Source organism: Gopherus flavomarginatus, chromosome 17, assembly GCF_025201925.1.
Source record: "Gopherus flavomarginatus isolate rGopFla2 chromosome 17, rGopFla2.mat.asm, whole genome shotgun sequence".
Lineage (NCBI taxonomy): Eukaryota > Metazoa > Chordata > Testudines > Testudinidae > Gopherus > Gopherus flavomarginatus.
Window position 1 is genome coordinate 9,176,940 of NC_066633.1, and position 20,277 is coordinate 9,197,216.

General features: G+C 42.4%; 1 protein-coding gene across 7 annotated transcripts in view; it reads right to left on the reverse strand.

Annotated features, from left to right (window-relative positions):
* The window catches only part of STKLD1 (serine/threonine kinase like domain containing 1), a 21,639-nt gene extending 5,846 nt beyond the window's left edge, over window positions 1-15,793 (reverse strand). For all 7 annotated transcript variants that reach the window (XR_007770035.1, XM_050926779.1, XM_050926776.1 and 4 more), the window contains exons 1-14: window positions 15,719-15,793; window positions 15,182-15,280; window positions 14,612-14,656; window positions 12,392-12,466; window positions 11,669-11,773; window positions 10,168-10,238; window positions 9,226-9,341; window positions 8,508-8,626; window positions 8,229-8,389; window positions 7,437-7,567; window positions 6,583-6,666; window positions 4,931-5,047; window positions 1,988-2,128; window positions 1,001-1,129 (exon numbers count right to left, since the gene is read on the reverse strand). Coding sequence is in view for 6 of the 7 variants with exons in the window: in XM_050926779.1 (XP_050782736.1) it covers window positions 1,001-1,129; window positions 1,988-2,128; window positions 4,931-5,047; window positions 6,583-6,666; window positions 7,437-7,567; window positions 8,229-8,389; window positions 8,508-8,626; window positions 9,226-9,341; window positions 10,168-10,238; window positions 11,669-11,773; window positions 12,392-12,466; window positions 14,612-14,656; window positions 15,182-15,280; window positions 15,719-15,733 (1,408 nt within the window). In the remaining variant the exon portion in view is untranslated. The remainder of the gene's footprint in view (window positions 1-1,000; window positions 1,130-1,987; window positions 2,129-4,930; window positions 5,048-6,582; window positions 6,667-7,436; window positions 7,568-8,228; window positions 8,390-8,507; window positions 8,627-9,225; window positions 9,342-10,167; window positions 10,239-11,668; window positions 11,774-12,391; window positions 12,467-14,611; window positions 14,657-15,181; window positions 15,281-15,718) is intronic.
* Between the last annotated feature and the right edge of the window lie 4,484 nt (window positions 15,794-20,277).

The following is a 20,277-nucleotide window of genomic DNA, read 5'->3' on the forward strand; positions in this document are numbered from 1 at the left end:
TGTTTTCATCTCAAAAGCTTTGCAAGCTTAATCTAACATGCAGACTATATACAGGAATTGCTTCACCCAAACCTAAAATGCAGCCATCTGTGGGCAGAACACAGCACTCAGGAATGATACCTAACAGATCACACAGAGAAAAATACCAAGTTGAACCTGGAGTGGGAAATTACACATGCAGAATTCAATTCTGCACATTTGTTTTGGTTTTTTGACCTTGACAATGAGAATAACACATCCCTGCTCTTTCAAGAAGTGTCATGGAATTTAATCACCGCCCGTGGTCAGGGCCTCAGATTTAGGTCTGGTGCAAAAGCGGATCTCCCAGCAGCAGCGTAATACAATGCTGTGGCATTGGCTCAGCACTGACTCAGCAGAAGGAATGCCACCTGCTGGTGTTCCTTGGAGGTTTCTAGTAAAGAGTTAGCCTGATCCTGTTTCAACTGTCAGATATGACAGGACTGTAGCATAGAAATGCATGGCTGGAGGTTTTTTACAAAAATCTCTTCCTGGGAAACCTAGGGTGTTGAGGGGTTATTCAAAAAGCTAGTTATTTCAAAGACAATTCCCCCCTTCTACCAATGTATCATCTAATTCACCTCTATTTGCTAGGCTTGTTTCTTAAATCAATCCAATATGCTGATTATACTTCATTTCCTCTTCTTATCACAACACATCACGTTATGTGATGAAACCTACAGCCACATAACCCACTTTTCATTTCTGAATGTTTATAAACAGTATGCATTGTAAAATTACAAATGGGTCCTTACCACCACTAGGGACATTGAGACGTTCACACTAATCTTTAGTCTGTGTTGCCCCATAGCTCATTCAATGATGGATCTTCTAATGCTACTCAATCAAAGCTCTCAACCACATTCTTTTCTCCAACACCCCACTGTACCCAAAGTTGGGAGAAGTCAGTAAAAAGTTTCATCCCTGAGCTACAAGAATCTCTGAATCCAGCTAGGCACAGTATCTGCTGTGTTCTACTTACCATTCACAGCCAAGCTCCAAAGAATACCAGAGCAAGAAAGGCAGATCTGTCTGTTCTGAGGAAAATTGCTTATAATCGACAGAACATCTGTGATGACTCCAGCTTTCCTCAGTGCTTCTGCAGCCATTTCTAATAAGCACAGAAAAGGACATATAGTTATATTGCCGCTGCCACCATTACACAACAAATTTAAATCAAAAGGAGTCATGAAACAAGAGAACAACGTAATTATGTTCAAGGGCAATATGAAAATGAGCAAAAGAAATGTACTGGATTCTTAATGAGAACCACATACACACAGACTATACTAGTGATGACTGGCCTTTTCAGAGCCTTCTCAGTTTGGCCATCTCCTCCCATTATAGTTCTGAGCTTCATGGAAGAAACAAAAAAGAGTTATTGAGAGGGCACCAATCACTGCCATTCAAGTCAGTCTAGCAATCCAACCAACCTAGTCAACTCCAGACTTAAGAATTCATTTTGAACAATAACTTAGGTAATTTAGGTCAGAAGTGCCAAGAATCTTAGATAGCTGCCTTTTGCTCAGGGGAGGGGGAGTTTGCTGCAGGTGGGTGATAAGCAGAGCACCCATGGAGTCTCCGCCTATGGCTACAGCTGTAAATCAACCTAACATAGGTCAACTTAGAGTTGTAGTTTAGACATGCCCTGAGGCAGAGCCAGCAATGGAACCCAGGTTTCGTGCCCTAGCTTTCCCTAGTGTTACCATCTGCATAAATTAATAAGAATCACTTGTTAGCCAACCAAGACTGAACACACCACCTCTTTAATACATCCAGTCTCAAAACTTATGCTCCAGCTGTCCTGCAACTAGAACTGGCTGACTAATGCTTTTGAGATGGAAAAATAACGCATGTACAGCAACATATCTATGCTAAATCATAGAGTTCTCCATTATGTATCTAATCCAACAAATAAAGATGGATAAACAAATAGAACATTTCCATATGAAAGGATCAAAGGACCCACCACTGGCTGAAATCATCATTAGTAAAGTGCAGATCATTGACAGCAGTTCTTCATTTTCAGAATATGTTCTCATTGTCTTTAACAGAGAATTGATTCCTTCCTCACCAACTAGCATCTCCACATGCACATTCTGTTGTAGGGCTGTCAAAAGCAAAACATGGAACAGCATGAGGATGCTTCAGCAGCTTTCACTGAAGTCTGATTTTTCTGCTCTCAGCATACGTATACCATGAAGCAAGCATCATTTGTTGACTTAACATAGACTATATGGTTATATTTTCCCCTCTCTTCCCGAAATCAAACTGCTCTTTTTGTCTCATTTTCTGCAATTTTCATATGTTCCTTTGGGAAATTATGTCACAAAAATGAGAACAGGTAAAAACAATGAAAAGGAGGTACAGTCTAGTTATTTCCATTATTTTTGCACAGGACATTTGTTTTTATTCACAGGCAACTTTAAACCTATGGGTTGCTCCTAGAGTTAATCATATTGCATCTTATACAGAAATTTTGTTAGCTACCAGGGCTGTATTATCAAAAATGTGCCCCTAAATCGTATGCAGAAAGCACAACTGGAAACTGATCATTAACAAATTTCAAACTCTGCACATGAGAATAACCCATTTTGCCCATTCAGTAGTATGCTTTGCAAGCATATTCTGATAATTTAACCATAGCACTGAAACACATCACTTGTTTATAAACTTTAGTAAAAATCTGCATGCAGGACTTGGGGGAAGAATTTACAAAAGCTTTCATTCTTTATAGACTCATAGACTCATAGGTCAGAAGGGACCAATCTGATCATCTAGTCTGACCTCCTGCACAAGGCAGGCCACAGAACCCCACCCATCCAATTTTATAACAACCCCTATCCCAGGACCGAGTTATTGAAATCCTCAAAAATGGTTTGAAGACCTCAAGCTGCAGGGAAACCACCAGCAAGCGACCCGTGCCCCACGCTGCAGGGGAAGGCGAAAAACCTCCAGGGCACCTGCCAATCCGCCCTGGAGGAAAATTCCTTCCCGACCCCAAATATGGCGATCAGCTAAACCCTGAGCATGTGGGCAAGAGTCACCAGCCAGCACCCAAAAAGGAATTCTCCGCAGCAACTCAGTACCCATCGCATCCAACATCTCCCCGCAGACCATTGAGCAGACCTGTCTGGTGGTAATTCAAGATCAATTGCCCAAATTAACAATCCTATCATAACATCCCCTCCATATACTTATCAAGCTTTGTCTTAAAGCCAGAAAGTCTTTTGCCCCTACTACTTCCCTCGGAAGGCTATTCCAGAACTTCACTCCCCTAATGGTCAGAAACCTTCGTCTAATTTCAAGTCTAAACTTCCTAATATCCAGTTTATACCCATTCGTCCTCGTGCCTACATTAGTACTAAACTTAAATAATTCCTCTCCCTCCCTAACGTTAACCCCCTTGATATATTTATATAGAGCGAGCATATCCCCCCTCAGCCTTCTTTTGGCCAGGCTAAACAAGCCAAGCTCTTTGAGTCTCCTTTCATAAGGCAGTTTTTCCATTCCTCGGATCATCCTCGTAGCCCGTCTCTGAACCTGTTCCAGTTTGAATTCATCCTTCTTGAACATGGGACACCAGAACTGCACACAGTATTCCAGATGGGGTCTTTAAAAGTCAACATTTATTAAAATAAATAAAAAGTAATTTGCTGCATCAATGAGGCCTCAAATTTTAACAAGTTTAAGGGGTGCTTCTTTTTTAATTATATACAGAATCAGGGGTGGGCCTTTAACTTTTGAGGTCAACACAAGCTTTATAAATAAGTTACAATGTCATGTACTGCATTAAGAATCTCTATTATTTGCAGTCTTTACAATAGAGCAAATGCTATTTACATCTTCCAAATGGAAGAACTTCTAATTTCAGTTGTGCAGAAAAACTTTTGCCTTAATTTACTGTTGGTTTCCATTTACCGAGTAGGTGCCAAAGGAATATTTTCTGCATTTGAACTAGTTCATTCAAAGTTGAGACCAACTGAGAGATGAAAAAGCAAGAAATCTCATTTCCTCTTCCATCAGGTGGGAGAGGATGAGATCTACTCATTCTAAAAACTTGAAGGATATAGGGCCAGATTTTCAAAGGCATTTAGGCACACAGAAGTACAGATAGGCACCTAGTGGGATTTCAAAAAGTGCATAAACAGGTTAAGTGCCTAATTCCCAGAGATTTCAAAGTCTGGCGCATGGTGATCAAAAACACTCCATCAATTCACTAGCTACAGCTCATATTTCCTCTGCTTAAAAAACTAGTTAGTTTAAATGCAAAACATGTTTTGAGAAACTTTTTTTTTCTTACATATGCAGCACAGTTAAGGTAGTTTTATTCAACTAGTAAAAAACTAATTTAAAATGCTGTTTTTGTTCATTTTAACTGCATTCTAATTTCCATCCAAATGCAGCTTGATACACCTCATGAGTAAACAAAAATAATCTAGTAAATGGGAAATGTATCATTCATTATTTTCTATCATAACAAAATTAAAATTAAGATTCTGAATAAATGTCTGTTTAAATAAATATGTACAGATATAGGGTATCCTCCTGGTGAGCAAATGGAAATACCAAATTTAATATAGAAGCTGTATTTAGTTGCAAATAAACATGTTTTAATGATACCAGCTAGTGAGAATCATCCTTCCTTTAGGAAAACTACTAAAAAATACAAATTCAAAACAAAATTAAATCAAGGTTTCTTGCTTGCTGATTTCTATCACTCTGATTTAAATCAAGCCACCGACCCTAGAGAACCTGGACTCCCAGCAAAGCTGGCTAAATCCCAATGTAACTATAAATTTATCCCTTAATATCTTAGTATGAATATTAATTGTCACCAAATCCATTTCAGATCTTGTTTACTACATGTAAAAAGTTACTCAGTGTTTAGTATGGAACCTCATTACTGTACCTTGGCCAATAACGTCAAGCAGTAATCTGCAGCCATCTAATTGTAGCTCTAGAGAATCTATATGAGTCCTCATTGCACAAGTGACAGGATCCAGAAGTTCTAGCAAATACATTAAGGCTATAAAGAAAATAATTGTTAGAGTCAACATTTAATAACACTGTGAACAACTTAGCTGGTTTATATGCCTCCCACCTTCAATACAACATGGAGTTCCTAGATTTAGGACAGGTTTGGGTCCCCGTGCATGACATGATAAGGCAGAGATGGTTAAACAATGTTCTTGATCTGAAAGAAAAGCTGTGCATATCAAGATGGAGCATTATACACTGATACCAGTAGTCTCATGGGCACCTCCTCTGCGTTAAAGACAAAAGCAGCCACAATCTTCCATTTTCTTGAAGTTAGTTGTAGCCATTTTCCTCCTAGGAAGTAGTATTGCAGCTCTTGGTTGGCTACATGCTAAGTCAGTGGTTCTCATCCAGGAATACACATACCCCTCGGGGTGCAGAGAGGTCTTCCAAGGGCTACATCAACTCATCTAGATATTTGCGTCGTTTTACAGCAGGCTACATAAAAAGCACTAGTGAAGTCAGTACAAACTAAAATTCCATACAATGACTTGTTTATACTGCTCTATATTCTATACACTGAAATGTAAGTACAACATTTTTATTTCAATTTATTTATTTTATAATTATATGTAAAAATGAGAAAGTAAGCACTGTTTCAGTAACAGTGTGTTGTGATACTTTTGTATTTTTATGCCTGATTGTGTAAGCAAGTAGTTTTTAAGTGTGGTGAAACTTGGGGGTACACAAGACAAATCAGATTTTTGAAAGGGGTACAGTAGCCTGGAAAGGTTGAGAGCCACAGTTCCAAGTGACATGGGCTAGAATTCTGGTATGGCAGTGCTGAGAAATTATGCTTTTCAGACTCGGGGGGAGATTACTTCACTAGGTTTCTCAGTCCTAGCAAGTCTTTGGGCAGGGTTAGCTATTCCAAAAGGGAGCAACACACTTGTCCAAAGGAACTTAGATGTCCTCTTGGAACCCATTCTAACCACTCTCAGAGATAGAGCCATCCCTTGGGTACAGCAAATTGGGGCGATTGCCCCAGGCCCACACTTTGGGCCTGCACTTCGTTAGGAGGCGGGTGGGGAGGTGAGGTGGACGGGTGAGCAGGGTGAGGCGGTGAGCAGCAGGCGGGCAAGCAAGGAGTAGCAGGGTGGGAAGGGAAGAGGCAGGGCAGGGCCTTAGGGGAAGGGGTGGAGTAGGGGCAGGGCCCGAGTGGAGCTGAGAGGGGGGTGGGAGCACCCCCTGGCAGATTAGAAACTCAGCATTGATGTCCCGGGCCCCACATCCCCTTAGGGACAGCCCTGCTCAGAAATATAAATATCAACTGTAACAAATTCCACTTATATCACTGCTAGCAAGGGTCTATTCATGCCTATTCAAACTGTTACTTATCACAGTGTCACATTATTTCAATGGGAAAAGCCACTTTTCAGTTGAAATGCTTCACAGATATGGGCAGATGACAGGAAATCATCATGTTCTTTCCCCTTATTGCTTACAGTCCTAGAGCTTTAAATCATTATACTTTAATATCTACCCAGATCTTAAACATCTCTATGTTGAAATATTGATCCATACCATTTTCTTCTCCCAGTAAGCTGGCAAGGCGCTTTATGGCTCTTGCTTGAGCCTGCTCTATGTCCCAGTAAGTCTGCATAAATTCTGCATAAAACAAGACATCAGAAGTTTCTTCTGTCATTTTACACAAATATTTACAGGATACATTCATAATTTTATTGTTTTCCTATTCTGTGCCCAGCCTGTGAATCCACATAATTGACAGAAATTCAGCTTGAGACTCAATTAACAAAACAAAAAACAAACAAACAAAAAAAACGGAAAGACAGCGTCAAACATTTTAAAACTGCAAAACTCGCTCAAAATAGTGGGTGTGTTGATATTTAGGAGCCACCACAAACCTTGTAATGTTGCTATCTCAAAATTATTTGAGAGTTAAGTATAATGTATGTTCTTTAAAAACACTCCAATATGAAATTATGTTAATAATAAAATGTAAAGATATATAAGTAAACAAAATTATTTAAAGGAGCAGCTTTTTCTCTTTGGCCAACAATGCATTCTAACTTAATATCTTAATAGGTTTAACTGCCGTAAACTAGAATGCAATCTGAGTGGGGAGCTCCCAGGAATTTCAGAACAGTCTGACAAAAGTTCTTTTAATAACACTCTCACCCTATTCAGACAGAACATTAGATAAGAGCTACTACTCTTATGAACTACTCTTGTGAAGTTATAAGACTGGTGACACCAAGATTCTTGTCCACAGCAGCGATGCATTTCATTTCAGGTACAATGGGTAGCCATACATTCATTCATTTCTGTAATACAATACATCCTAAATGGAACACACATGGCATTTCAATAGAAAACTAAATGTCAGTATCTCAAAGACAACTTATTTTCCTGATTACCTAAAACACTTCCAATTCCTCCTTCAAGGAGCACATCTAAAATTGCTGAAGGCAAGGTTTTTTCCTGTTTTGATAAAGAGGAACCAGCAAGAGTCAAACATTCCATAACATATGGAATATCAACCAGATCCCTAGAGAAGGAGAGAGAAAGAAAGTCAACAAAGTTTTCCTATTGATTTTGGTGTGTTTTGTTGGAAGTGGAAGTGTTAATTAGTGGGTAAAATAGGGTTCTGGTTGTCAGGACTCCTAAATTCTGATCTTGACTCCTTCACTGATTTTGTGACTGTGGGCAGGTCAGTTAACCTTTGTGCCTCATTTTACCTACCTGGAAAGTGGACATAACAGTAACCAATCTCATGATGTACTCTGAGGCTTAATTAATTAATGTTTGTAAAGAGCTTTGAGATTCTTATATAAAAGTAAAACCTTAGTCAATGCAGACATTTTCTGAGAATGCAAACTGTATATAGACTACAGCCCAGCCTCCAAAAGAGTGTCTATAACCTTGTTTTATAACATAATTCTCTAACAAAACCAACTATCCTTTCTGACCAGAGAATCTCTGGTCAGCGTACACTCATTTCAAAGATGGGAAAACCACGGCACTGATAGGTGAAGTGACTTTCTTACAGCAAGGTAGCACAGCGAGACAGTTGCAGAGACAGGGATAGAACCTAGAAACCCGGGCTCTCAGTCCCCTAATCTAAAGACTGAAGGACACTCCCTCTTAGAGGAGATAGGTGGGGAAAAGCAAAAAACAGAATAGAGCAGGAGAAAATGTCCAGAACTCACTTTGCTGAGGGTCTCGTACTGGGCTGAATCAGTAGCATCATAAGTAAAATTTGAGACAAAGGCAGAGTATCTTTATTCCCTTTCTGCATTAACGTCAGAACTCTCTCAAGACTACTGGTGTCCTTTCTAATATCCTGCAGTAATGAATTTGTCTCTTTCACCTGTAAAGAGCAGAATATTGGCAGACTCTGTATGTATTCACTTTGTGGATCTCTTTGGGGTTTTTTAAAAACATTACATTCCCAGTGAAATGTTCGTGGTACTCTCAATAGTACATACATTCAGAAAGAAGCAGGTCATCATGTCTAGTAGAATACATCCTAAGGACCAGATGTCAGACTTCTCACTAAAGGAAAAGCAGAGTGCTTCAGGGGACATCCAGGATTTAGAGTCAGGATCTGTTGAAATAAATGTCAGCTCAGTAATGGTTTTGACACTGTGTGATGTGTTGCTTTGCTTGCATGGGTACGACCTGTAGATAACAGTTTCACATCAAAGTACAATTCAGTCAGAAAGATTCTACAGTGAGTTAGATTTTTACTGGTGATACCCCATAGAAGATTCAAAGAAGAACCGCACTACAATTAATGACAAACAATTCTCCAAGATCTAACTTCCTATACATTACTGCAAATATAGTCTTACAAATCCAGTTTAGCTTAGAGCCATCTCATGACTCCCAAAATATTAAAAGATCTATTTTTACAAACTCATTTTAATACCACAGAACTGCCATTAGATGGTAACAATTTTTTATCACTGCTGAGCAAGATTCAGACCAATTATGTAAGTGTGAAAGTTTTCATATCACAATCAATTTATTTAATTCTTGATCTTTTACAATGATCTTGCTCGCTGCTTAGAAGAAATAAAATGTAATAGGCAAAAAAGGGTGTTTTCCGTCTTTATTGTTATAGAATTAAACTGTTAAAAAACACAGTAGAATCTTTAAAAAAAAACCAAACAGAATACTAAAATATTCAAGTTAATTAGCTACCTTCTTCCACTCTTATCTTCCATTTCATTTCATCCGTCATAAGAGTTTCTACACTGAAATCGCAAAGCATGAAGGATACTTCATCAGTTAAAAGGATGTTAGACGGTTTGAGGTTTCTGCAACACACAGAAATGGTTTTTATCAACATGTTAAATCAGAGCATAATGATGTATAGCTACAGGCTTCTTATCTCTGAGATCTTTTACATAAAAAAGATGGGCTTTGTTTTTAAGTTACAAATTATAAGAAATAAAATACATTTATTTTCCTTTTTTACTGTGAATAAGGCAAAAAGCTTTAAAAATTGACACGGGAAGCCTCAACTTATCCGAACATTGAGCATGACACTAGTCCTTTTTCCTCTCTTATTCCTGTTAAGTTTGTTCACTCTTTTAGTTTATGAAAGGCACAGCTCATTTGCCAAGGTTTATGCAGGATTATAGACTGTAATATAGATGTGAAAGAAGAGTCAATATTCCAGTATTTCATTAACTACAGGATCGTGAACACTTTACAAACATTCAAGAGTTAAGTTATACTCATTTTGTGGATGGATTAATCTGGGGAGAACATATGAGTTAAATGGCTTGCCTAGAGTCACAACAATCAGATGCAGAAACAGAATCCAGGAGTATAACATCCACTCCGCTGCTTTAATCAATAAATTCACACTCAGACAACCGTGTCTAAAGTCAAACACCACCGAGGGGAAAAAATGGTGGAGGGAAGGAGAAGAGCACTGATTAACACTCATACAGTAAATCTACTAATCATCTATCTCTGCTATAAACTCATTTGGACACTCCATCTTATCTATGAAACGCCTCACCATGCCACCAAAATGTACGTCTTGCTTCTCAAGTGAATAGTTGTGCTGAAGTGATAGTTCAGCTACAAACAGGCAAAGGTCTAGCAGTCAAAGAGGCTGGAATTTCTATTTACCTGTGAAAAACATTTTGCTTGTGTATATAAAACAAAGCATCCACCATCTGCCCCAGGAACTTCTGAAGCACCTATGGACAGAAATAGACATGAAAATGTAGTACACGAAGAATAACTCCATGGTGAAATAAGACATGTCTAATCATATGAAGGCTTCTTAATTTGATACAGGCTCCAGTCCAAGTGGGAATACTATACAGTAACTCCTCACTTAAAGTTGTCCCGGTTAACGTTGTTTCATTGTGACGTTGCTAATCAATTAGGGAACATGCTTGTTTAAAGTTGGTAGAAGGGAGCACTGTACGTTTGTTTGGCAGCCGCCTGCTTTGTCCACTGCTTGCAGGAACAGCATCCCATTGTAGCTAGCTGCTGGGAGCTTGTAACCAGGGTGGACTGGCACCCCCCCTATCAGCTCCCCGCTCCCCTAAGTTCCCTGTGCTGAAGCCGCCCAGCAGGCTATCAACTGCCAGGCAGGTCAGCTGTCCCTCCCGACACTGCCATGTGCTGCTCCTGCCCTCTGCCTTGGAGCTGCTCCCAGAGACTCCTGCTTGCTGTGCGGGGGGGCTGTCAGGGTATCCCCATCCCCTGGCTCCTGCACCCCGCTTACCCCTTCTCCGTATAGAGCAGGAAGGGGACACAGAGTGAGAGAGACAGAGAGAGCTTGGGGCAGCAGCAGCTGTCTCAACTTCCTGATCCACTTAAAAAGACAATGCACTTAAGAGTGGGTCGGCTTACTTAAAGGGGCAGTGTGCATCTCTCTCTCTCTCTCACACACACACACAAGGTGTGTGTCTGTCTCTGTCTACTATACTGTCTCCCCTCCCTTGCGTTAGTGCTGCCTTGTGTGAGAGGCTACATTAACAACGTGTTATTCCTTGAGGGCTCAGCCAAGTGCTAGTTCACCATTCAGCTGCAAGGCATTCCCTGGGAAATATCCCTCCCTCTTCCACCTTCTAACTTCACTACATCAACCATGCTTCACAATCATCATAGCTGTGAACAGTATTAAATTGTTTGTATTAAATTGTATACTTAACCCCCACCATTTACATTAATTCTTATGGGGAAATTGGATTTGTTAACATCGTTTTGTTTCAAGTCACATTTTTCAGGAACATAACTACAACGTTAAGCAAGAAGTTACTGTACTCCTTTCATTTGCTGCAGATCAATTAACCTGCACATCACCCCTGTGAATTAGGAGCTATTATCATCTTCATTTTTCAGAAGAGAAAACTAAGGCACGGAAAGGTTGAGTTGCCCAGGAGTAGAAAATTATATAAATGCTAAGTTTTATTATTGTGATTGTACAATGACTCAAGTGGCAGAGCTGGGAAGAAAATTCAGAAGTTTTAAGTCCTGGTCTCCTGCTTTAAGCAATAAATACTATACCTTGATGTCTCTGGGGAGCAGCTGGGAAAGGATAGAAGGTGGTGAAAAAAGTTAAAGGCAGTGAGATTACTTTGCATTTCAATAAAATGCTTTTTCTGTAATTTTTTACCATATCTTCTACTTTCTCTCGCTTCTTCCTTTTTGCCTTGATCAGAGATGAAAGGTCTCCTTGGCTTGAGTGCTGCATCACCAGACAAAGAAATAGAGATGAAATCTGCAACAGATATTAGATCAACATTATTCAGTCACTTGCAGGTAATGACATATGCAGCAACAAATATACAAATCGGCCGTTGGGCCTTGCAAATAGATTTGGTGCACACCATGGAAGTATGGGATGGGATTATTTGTCTCCCACAAGAGTCAATATTTACTTTTGTCTACTTAAACATAAAACATCTGCTTCTAACAGGAACAATTACCTTTGAAACCATATGAGCAGTTCCACTCAAACATAAATTCTACTGAATTCAATGGGATTTAGGCCCAAGTACCGTGTAAGGCTGTGTCCACAAAGAAATAGCTCTGGCCTTCTGGCTTCTTTATGGGCCAATTTTTAAGGTGCTTTATTCAGACAAGCAAGGAACTGCAGCAGCTTAAAAACTGTGTATCTGTTGCATATGGAAGCAAAAGAAGACATTGCCTACAGATACACAAATACTGGGATGCAACACAGACATGTTGTGCTGCCCCAATGGTAGTGTAACTCAGTTGCCTCCACAGAAGGAGCTCAATCACAGGCCCAGAAACCTTAAGTGTCCCTTTACCTAGTTACAGAAACTTTTACATGCCAGTTTGTGCCTCCACTCTAACAGGCTGTTTTCATTCTCACCTTATTATCCCAGGTGATAAACAATTCTTTGTAAATGCAGATGTTTGAATGCTGAAGTTTCAGCAGACCCATTGCCTGTTGGAAAGACAGCAAATGAAACCCAAAGAGTTTACTCTGAGTGAGCTACAACAATCCACAGGCTTCTTTCTCCTGGATTAAGAAAATGTCTTCAAAACACAGAACACAAAGGGCAGATATCTAACTGTCAGTCATGCCATGTCCCTATCAGAGTAGCCAGGTCCAGTTCTATTTCACATTTGCAATCGAAGGCATGTCAAGAAAAGTGAGATACAGTACTTAAGTGAAGCTCTACTCCAAATATAACTCTGTACAAATAAAGAACAGGAGTACTTGTGGCACCTTAGAGACTAACAAATTTATTTCAGCATAAGCTTTCATGGGCTACAGCTCACTTCCTCGGATGCATAAGCTTACGCTGAAATAAATTTGTTAGTCTCTAAGGTGCCACAAGTACTTCTGTTCTTTTTGCGGATACAGACTAACATGGCTGCTACTCTGAAATCTGTAAAAATTGCATATTGGGGTTCAATATTTGTCACCTTGCAAAGGATCAGTTCACAAGTAAAAATATTGTTTCCTAACAGCCAGCCTTACAAACTCATCCTGGAATTTGAAAGTCAAGTTGGGTTACTTCTGGTACACCCATCATCTGCAGTAACCCTGAGTCAACTGTGAATTGCAGGTGTAACTAAAATGCACAAAGTGTCCATCTCTCTAAACCTGGCCATGAGGTAGCGTCTCAAGGTAAAGATCCTGCAGTTGGAACTTACTTAAAAATTCTGTTGCTGATGTGTGAGCTGGAACAGAATTCAGGTCACTCTCCCAAAGCCGTGCTCATGGCACTACAGAGCTAACTGGAGTAAAAAGAAGTGAAAACAAAGGGCCAAATTCCCAGCTAGTATAACTTCATTTACTTTAATAGAACTACACCAGCAGACAATTTGGCTCCAATTTTGGTCAGTAAAGTCAGCAGATCTAATTCTGAATACACACAGGGGGCTGGTATATTGAGTAGAATAGGCAATTTTAATTACTTTCTGACCACAACTAAATCTTAATTGGTTTTAAACATTCTTACTCATTGTGAACAGCAGGTGCTAGGTACAATGAACACCAGCCGTGACACTAGACCAGGGGCAGGCAACCTATGGTACGTGTGCCAAAAGCAGCACGCGAGCTGGTTTTCAGTGACACTCACACTAGCCAGGTCCTGGCCACTGGTCTGGGGGGCTCTGCATTTTAATTTAGTTTTAAATGAAGCTTCTTAAACATTTTAAAAACCTTATTTACTTTACATGCAACAACAGTTTAGTTATATATTATAGACTTAAAAAAAGAGACCTTCTAAAAACATTAAAAGGTATTGCTGGCACCCAAAACCTTAAATTAGAGTGAATAAATGAAGACTCGGCACAGCACTTCTGAAAGGCTGCTGACCTCTACACTAGATCATTCTGTTGTGAATATCTGTGTTCTGTTGGAATAATAAGTAAGATATTAGCAATATTGCTGACTTATTATTATGTCTTATTTATTAAATTCTGAAGGAGGTATGCACAACGCAGGTACCATAGACGGGAAAGGCCAGTGAAGACATTCCCATCAAGACATTTCTAGATCCATGGGCACAAAAATCAACACAACATTAAAATAACCTATACTATGAAGAAATTGAGTCATTAGAACAAACAGGACTATGAACAGACAACTCTCCATCCTTCCGGCTAATGACCAAACAAAGAGATGCGCTTTGCACTGTGCCCTAAAGGTAAACAGACCCAGGCTCTGAAGTGAGGGCCATCCATTGCGAACAGCTGGCCACTTGAACCCAAACATTCAAGTCTAAGGATTGTTAATAAGGATTCATAGGCTGAACTGAGTTGCTGGAGGCTTAGGGTATGTCTGCACTACAATAAAATACCCATGGCTGGCCTGTGTCAGCTGACGGAGACTCCTGGGGCTTGGGCTGCTGGACTATAAAGTTGTTGTGTAGATTCAGGCTCGGGCTGGAGCCCAGGCTTTCGGACCCCACGAGGAGGGAGAACAAGACAGTTTATGGGTAGTCAAGGCCCAAATCAGGTAGGGCTATCTATATTTTCAAATTATTGCTGATAAAGGATTTTTTTAAGATAAGACCCTGTTTAAGACAAGGCCCTGCTCCTTCTGAATTAGACTAGTAAAAAAAGACTGCACTGCTACCTCCTTCAGGGCATCATTTGCTTGTTGTTCATCAATGCATTCAACCTGTACCAAACAAACAAAAGACAAAGATAACAATATAATAAAAGACATGGATGAGAATGTAATACAGAGGTGGCCAAGCTTTATGACACTAAGCATCACATAAGTAACCCCACCAGGACAATGAGATTTGCGCCCAATTTGTATATATCATCAGTAAGTATACACTGCAACCCTAATATCTACTGTTGGGTGATTGAATCTTCTTGGCAAGAACAACAGAAATTGATTGCTGGCTGGGTCCAGCAGCAATAAAAAGCTGCAGTTGATCAGCTTTATCCTTCCCCTGCCATGAGAGTGACAGTGAGTTAGGGAAGAATGGATTAGGAGGGACTCCATAAGTCTTTTCCACCTTCAACCTTTATGCTCCAGTAATCAATCTGAATGCAACTACAGTTCAAAACAGTGTCATAATTCAAAGTATAAGCCTACCCAATCCCAGTGCCTGTTGGTATGCTGGGCTACATTACTCTCAGGCAAATGGGCCTAGGGAGCTGCATCTCGGTGTCATGGCAACCTAGTTCTCACCTGCTTCAGCACATATTTCCTCCCAGCTCCTTCTTTCTCCGTTTTTAACTCTACCACCAGCATTGTGCCCAGGGCCCCGGACTCCAGCTGCTCCAGCACCTAGGTGGAGGGAACAGGCATTGATAAACATGGGGGAACCTGGGCACAAAAACATTTCAGAGCCTGCAGCCCCCAGCTCCTCCTGGGCAACAGGCACCCCCCAGTTCCCCCTCCTTGGGGGCAATGGGCACCCCTAGTGCCCCTTTCCCCCTGGGCAACAGGCACCCCCAGTTCCCCCTCCTTGGGGGCAATGGGCACCGCCCAGTTCCCCTCCCCCTGGGACGCAACAGGCACCCCCAGCTCCCCCTGCCCCGGGACACAACAGGCACCCGCCGCACCCCTCCCCCTGGGCAACAGGCACCCCCCAGTTCCCCCTCCTTGGGGGCAATGGGCACTCCCAACAGCCCCTCCCCATGGGACACAACGGGCACCCCCAGCGCCCCCTGCCCCGTAGGCAATGCCCCCCCCGGCCCCAGACCGGCCCCTGCTGCTCGTCACCGTGTATCGCTCCATGGGTCGGGCCGGGGCCGGGATTGCTGCCGCTGCCGCTGCCCCGGGAGACCGGGACCAGAAACGGCTCCCTCCTGGGCAGGCGCTGCGGAGCCTCCCCCTCCGCCAGCCCGCACGCGGCCTCCTGGGGGGCCCGGGCCCTGCTCCTCGCTCCCCCTTCGCTTTCGGCCCCTTCTCCCCGTGCCCCCCCCGCCTCTCACCACCTGTCCCTGACCTCCCCCCCCCACCACCTGCCCCAACCTCCCCCTGTCTCTCCACTCTCTGCCCCCCACCTCTCACCACCTGCCCCCAACCTCCCTCTGCCTCTCTCCACTCTCTGCCCCCCAACCTCTCACCACCTGCCCCCGACCCCCCTCTGCCTCTCCACTCTCTGCCCCCCAACCTCTCACCACCTGCCCCCGACCCCCCTCTGTCTCTCCACTCTCTGCCCCCCAACCTCTCACCACCTGCCCCCGACCCCCCTCTGCCTCTCCACTCTCTGCCCCCCAACCTCTCACCACCTGCCCCCAACCCCCCTCTGTCTCTCCGCTCTCTGCCTCCCCGCCTCTCACCACCTGCCCCCAAACCCCCTCTGTCTCTCCACTCTCTGCCCCCCCCACCTCTCACCACCTGCCCCAACCCCCCTCTGTCTCTCCGCTCTCTGCCTCCCCGCCTCTCACCACCTGCCCCCAACCCCCCTCTGTCTCTCCACTCTCTGCCCCCCCCACCTCTCACCACCTGCCCCCAACCCCCCTCTGTCTCTCCGCTCTCTGCCTCCCCGCCTCTCACCACCTGCCCCCAACCCCCCTCTGTCTCTCCGCTCTCTGCCCCCCCGCCTCTCACCACCTGCCCCCGACCCCCTTCTGCCTCTCCACTCTCTGCCCTCCTGCCAATATTGCTCCTAGTCACTGTTCATATCAGTAAAGTTATTCATGCGTATAAGTGTTTGAAGAGTCAGGCCCTTCAGTCATATTTGACTGGGGTGTTTTGTGGTTGAAGATTTCTGGAGTCACGTACTTTACTTTCCTCTTAATTGGGGGGGGGGGGGCTGGAACAATTTGTATGGGGTGGGGGGTGCTGAGAGCCATTGAACCAAACCCTAAACCCTCTATATGATGGAAACCAGTTCAAGCCAGGAAGTGCAGCAGCAGCGATGCTTTCAGCTGATAGTAATATTACTCCCGCTGAATAGCTACTAGATTGCTTGGTCATGCTATTCCTTGAGCAGCCAAAAATCCCATTTAATCCTCTCCATAATGTATAAATTATATAAATCTGCATGTTTTAAGAGATGCATCATGATGCAATGAATACCTTATCAATTGCCCAGGCTGTTACTATGATTCTAGCTATCATTAAAAGAGTTAACAAATGCAAAATAGATCCAAGGACAAGGAAGAAGAATTTTTGTGCCACTATGGCCTTGATGCTACACAGACTTTTGCACATGCTCCATTGTATGTGTGCAGCAAGTAGTCCAAGTTACTTCTGTAGAATTACTCACAATATCTATAGTTAAGCATGTGCATAAGCCTTTGCAGGATCAAGACCTTGGTCCTTTTACTGGTCTCCTTCGTACATTGCAGACTGATACTGCTGAAGGGAGAATTTTCATTTGAACAGAATAAGCTCTTGCAAAGAATATCAAAGGACTATAACTTTTCAAGGAGCAGGATGCTATGTCTGCTTATTTGCACTGCTCTCTTCACATCTGTTTGAGCTCTATTCAAGTGTGTACTTGTGTGTGCCACAGTCACTCCATAACCAAAACAGCTTATGACAATTTACTTTAGAGAACTTACTTGATTACATGTTCAGAGCATTATACAAGTTTCTGTGCTTGTGCTTATTTGTTGTGTGTGCTCAACTCATCCTGTTTGTTCTAGAGAATTTTTCCTCATCAAATAAAAAAAACAAACAAATCATTACTGCACCTACAGGATAGAGGAAAATATTTTGGTAAAGGGAAAATTTTTTTGAGGCTTGCAAAACCTATTTATAAACATGAGAGGGAAGAGATTGTTTAAATGATGGAAATTATCTTGAGAATGCCCTTTTAAACAGCATTACCTTCAGGGTAGATGTCAAAACAATGAGATTAAAAGAATCACCTGGGACAAGGTGAAGAGCTACATGGCACACAGTGCCTGAAAGGTGCTGGATTTTTGCAGGATGACTTGTTACCTATGAAGCAAGCTATTGTTTGGGTCTCAAGGCTTCAAGAATCAATCTGTGTGCAACATTCTCCCATGCACAACTCAGGCTCCAACTTTCCCAATTGATATTCCAGTTGAATTTGTAGGACAGAAGAAGGCAGCTAAGAGCAAAAGAGAATGTGTCCAGAACTGGTAGAAGTCATGTTTGTAATGAGTCAATGGGACAACATACTTTCCTTAGCTCTGTGGGTCTGACATTTCCTGGCAGATTTTGCTAGCCTCAGAGGATCACTGTGACCCTCCCCATAGCCTCTCTCTTGCTAGAGCAGGGGTAGTGCTTGCCTTTGGCACATGTGCCATAGGTTGCCATGAGCTGATTTTCAGTGGCACTCACAGTGGCAGGGTCCTGGCCACCAATCCAGGGGATTCTGCATATTAATTTACTTTTAAATGAAGCTTCTTAAACATTTAAAAAATGTGATTTACTTTACATACAATAGTTATATTATAGAAAGACCTTCTAAAATTAGAATGTATTACTGGCACACAAAACCTTAAATTAGAGTGAATAAATGAAAACTCAGCACATCACTTCTGAAAGGTTGCTAAACCCTGCTCTAGAGACAAGGGACGTGGCTTATGAGGAAAATAGCTCAGTAAGTTAAGAAGGGAGGTGAGGAGAAGCAACCCTCCCTCAGTCTCTGAGGTCTCCCAGTCTCAGTGATTAAACAGGGAGGGGACAGGGGAGCCCAGGCCCACCCGCTACTCCAGGCTCCAGCCCAGGGACCCTAAAATTAGCAGCTATGGTAGCTGACTTTCTGGAAATAGGACATGTACAATTCCCTGGGCCGCTTCCCCAGAGCAGCCCCAGCCTATCTCCTTCACCATTACCTCAGGGCCTCCTTCCTTGCACCTGCCATGGATTTGTGCTGCATCATCATTCCTATAACTCCTAACACCCACACCTCACTGACTAACTGGTTCAAGCCAGCCCTTGATTGGCTTCAGGTGTCCCAATCAATCTAGCTATCTCCACTGCCTTCTAGAACGATCTTAATTGGCCCTAGGTATCTTGATTAACCTGGAGCAACTGCCATTTGGTTACCATGGTACCAGGGATTTGTTTAGCCTGGGGCTAACATACCTGTTCCTCACTACTTTACTGTAGCCATCTGGCCTTGCCCCATCACAACAGGGAAACAGTGGATGGAGGTTTCCTGTTAAATAGGAGGAAATCTGTGAAGCATGCTTGCCAGCGCTGAGATAAAGGGGCAGATTTACTGGTCACCCAGAAGGCCTAAACATCTCCATATGTGGTCCCCAGGTAACAAGAGCATTCACAGTGAACATCAAACCTTGCAGCAACCAGCCGTGGTGTGTGGTGGCCCTCCTGTACTGGGCCCTTTGCAGATTTGGCAGCTGTTCTGACCAGATCTTGCTTCAAAGCTAATTCTGCAATAACTCCTACATCCCTTCCTTGGTCATTTCACTTCAGGACTCCTCTGTTTAGTTTTACTACATTGCACCCAGATACACTATTATAAATCTGTCTATATTTAAATACATTTTAAAATCAATGTCCTCCTCACCTTTGGGTTTCCTGGGTAAAGCTGAGCAGGGAAACAGATGTACAAAGGGTTTGGATCAGCAGATTGTTGTACATAGAAAAATACACTGGGGGAGGAGACAAGAGCGGACTGGTTTTGCTGTAGAAATGTTTTCCAGTTGCATATTGCAGTTCCCAGGCACTGAGTTAGCGATATTGCTAACCCCAGGTGTTCAAAATTCATGAGACAGGCCTCAAAAATTCATGAGCTTGGTTTACAATGAGTTGTAAAAAGAAAAATAATAAATCTGTGCAGCTTTCTCATTGCCTTGTGGTTTTTGAGCCTTTAGGGTGATCTTAAGTCATGTTTTCAAGATTTCATCTAATCATGAGGGACTAGAAACTTGTTTTTTATTTGTTTTAAGTTAAAGCTATGATTCTCACCTAATCACATGCCTCCAGAAGCTGGGGATTTAAGGAAAAACACCAAATATTGTGAGGCATACAATAAAATCACAAGAGTTGACAACACAGTGTTTCATAGTCTGCCATCCTACTTTGTAACTACCTCTATTTCAAGAAGAGACAGCTATAACTAAAACCTTTTTCCAAAACAAACAAAACCTTCCCTCTCACTCCACCTTGAATACTGCAATTAGGCATTTTAGCACCCAGGGCAAGCAAGTATATTTGCATCCCCTACCAGTTTTTTGGTCATTTTTCCACCCTCACAGTTTTGTGCCCCGGTTGGTTGCCACCTTGGTTATGGCCGTGCTGGGGGTTGAATAAAAGGAGGTTCATATGCCATGGAAGTGCTCAGATACCATAGGCAGGGATGCTGTGCTGTACAAAAAGCCATATAGAAT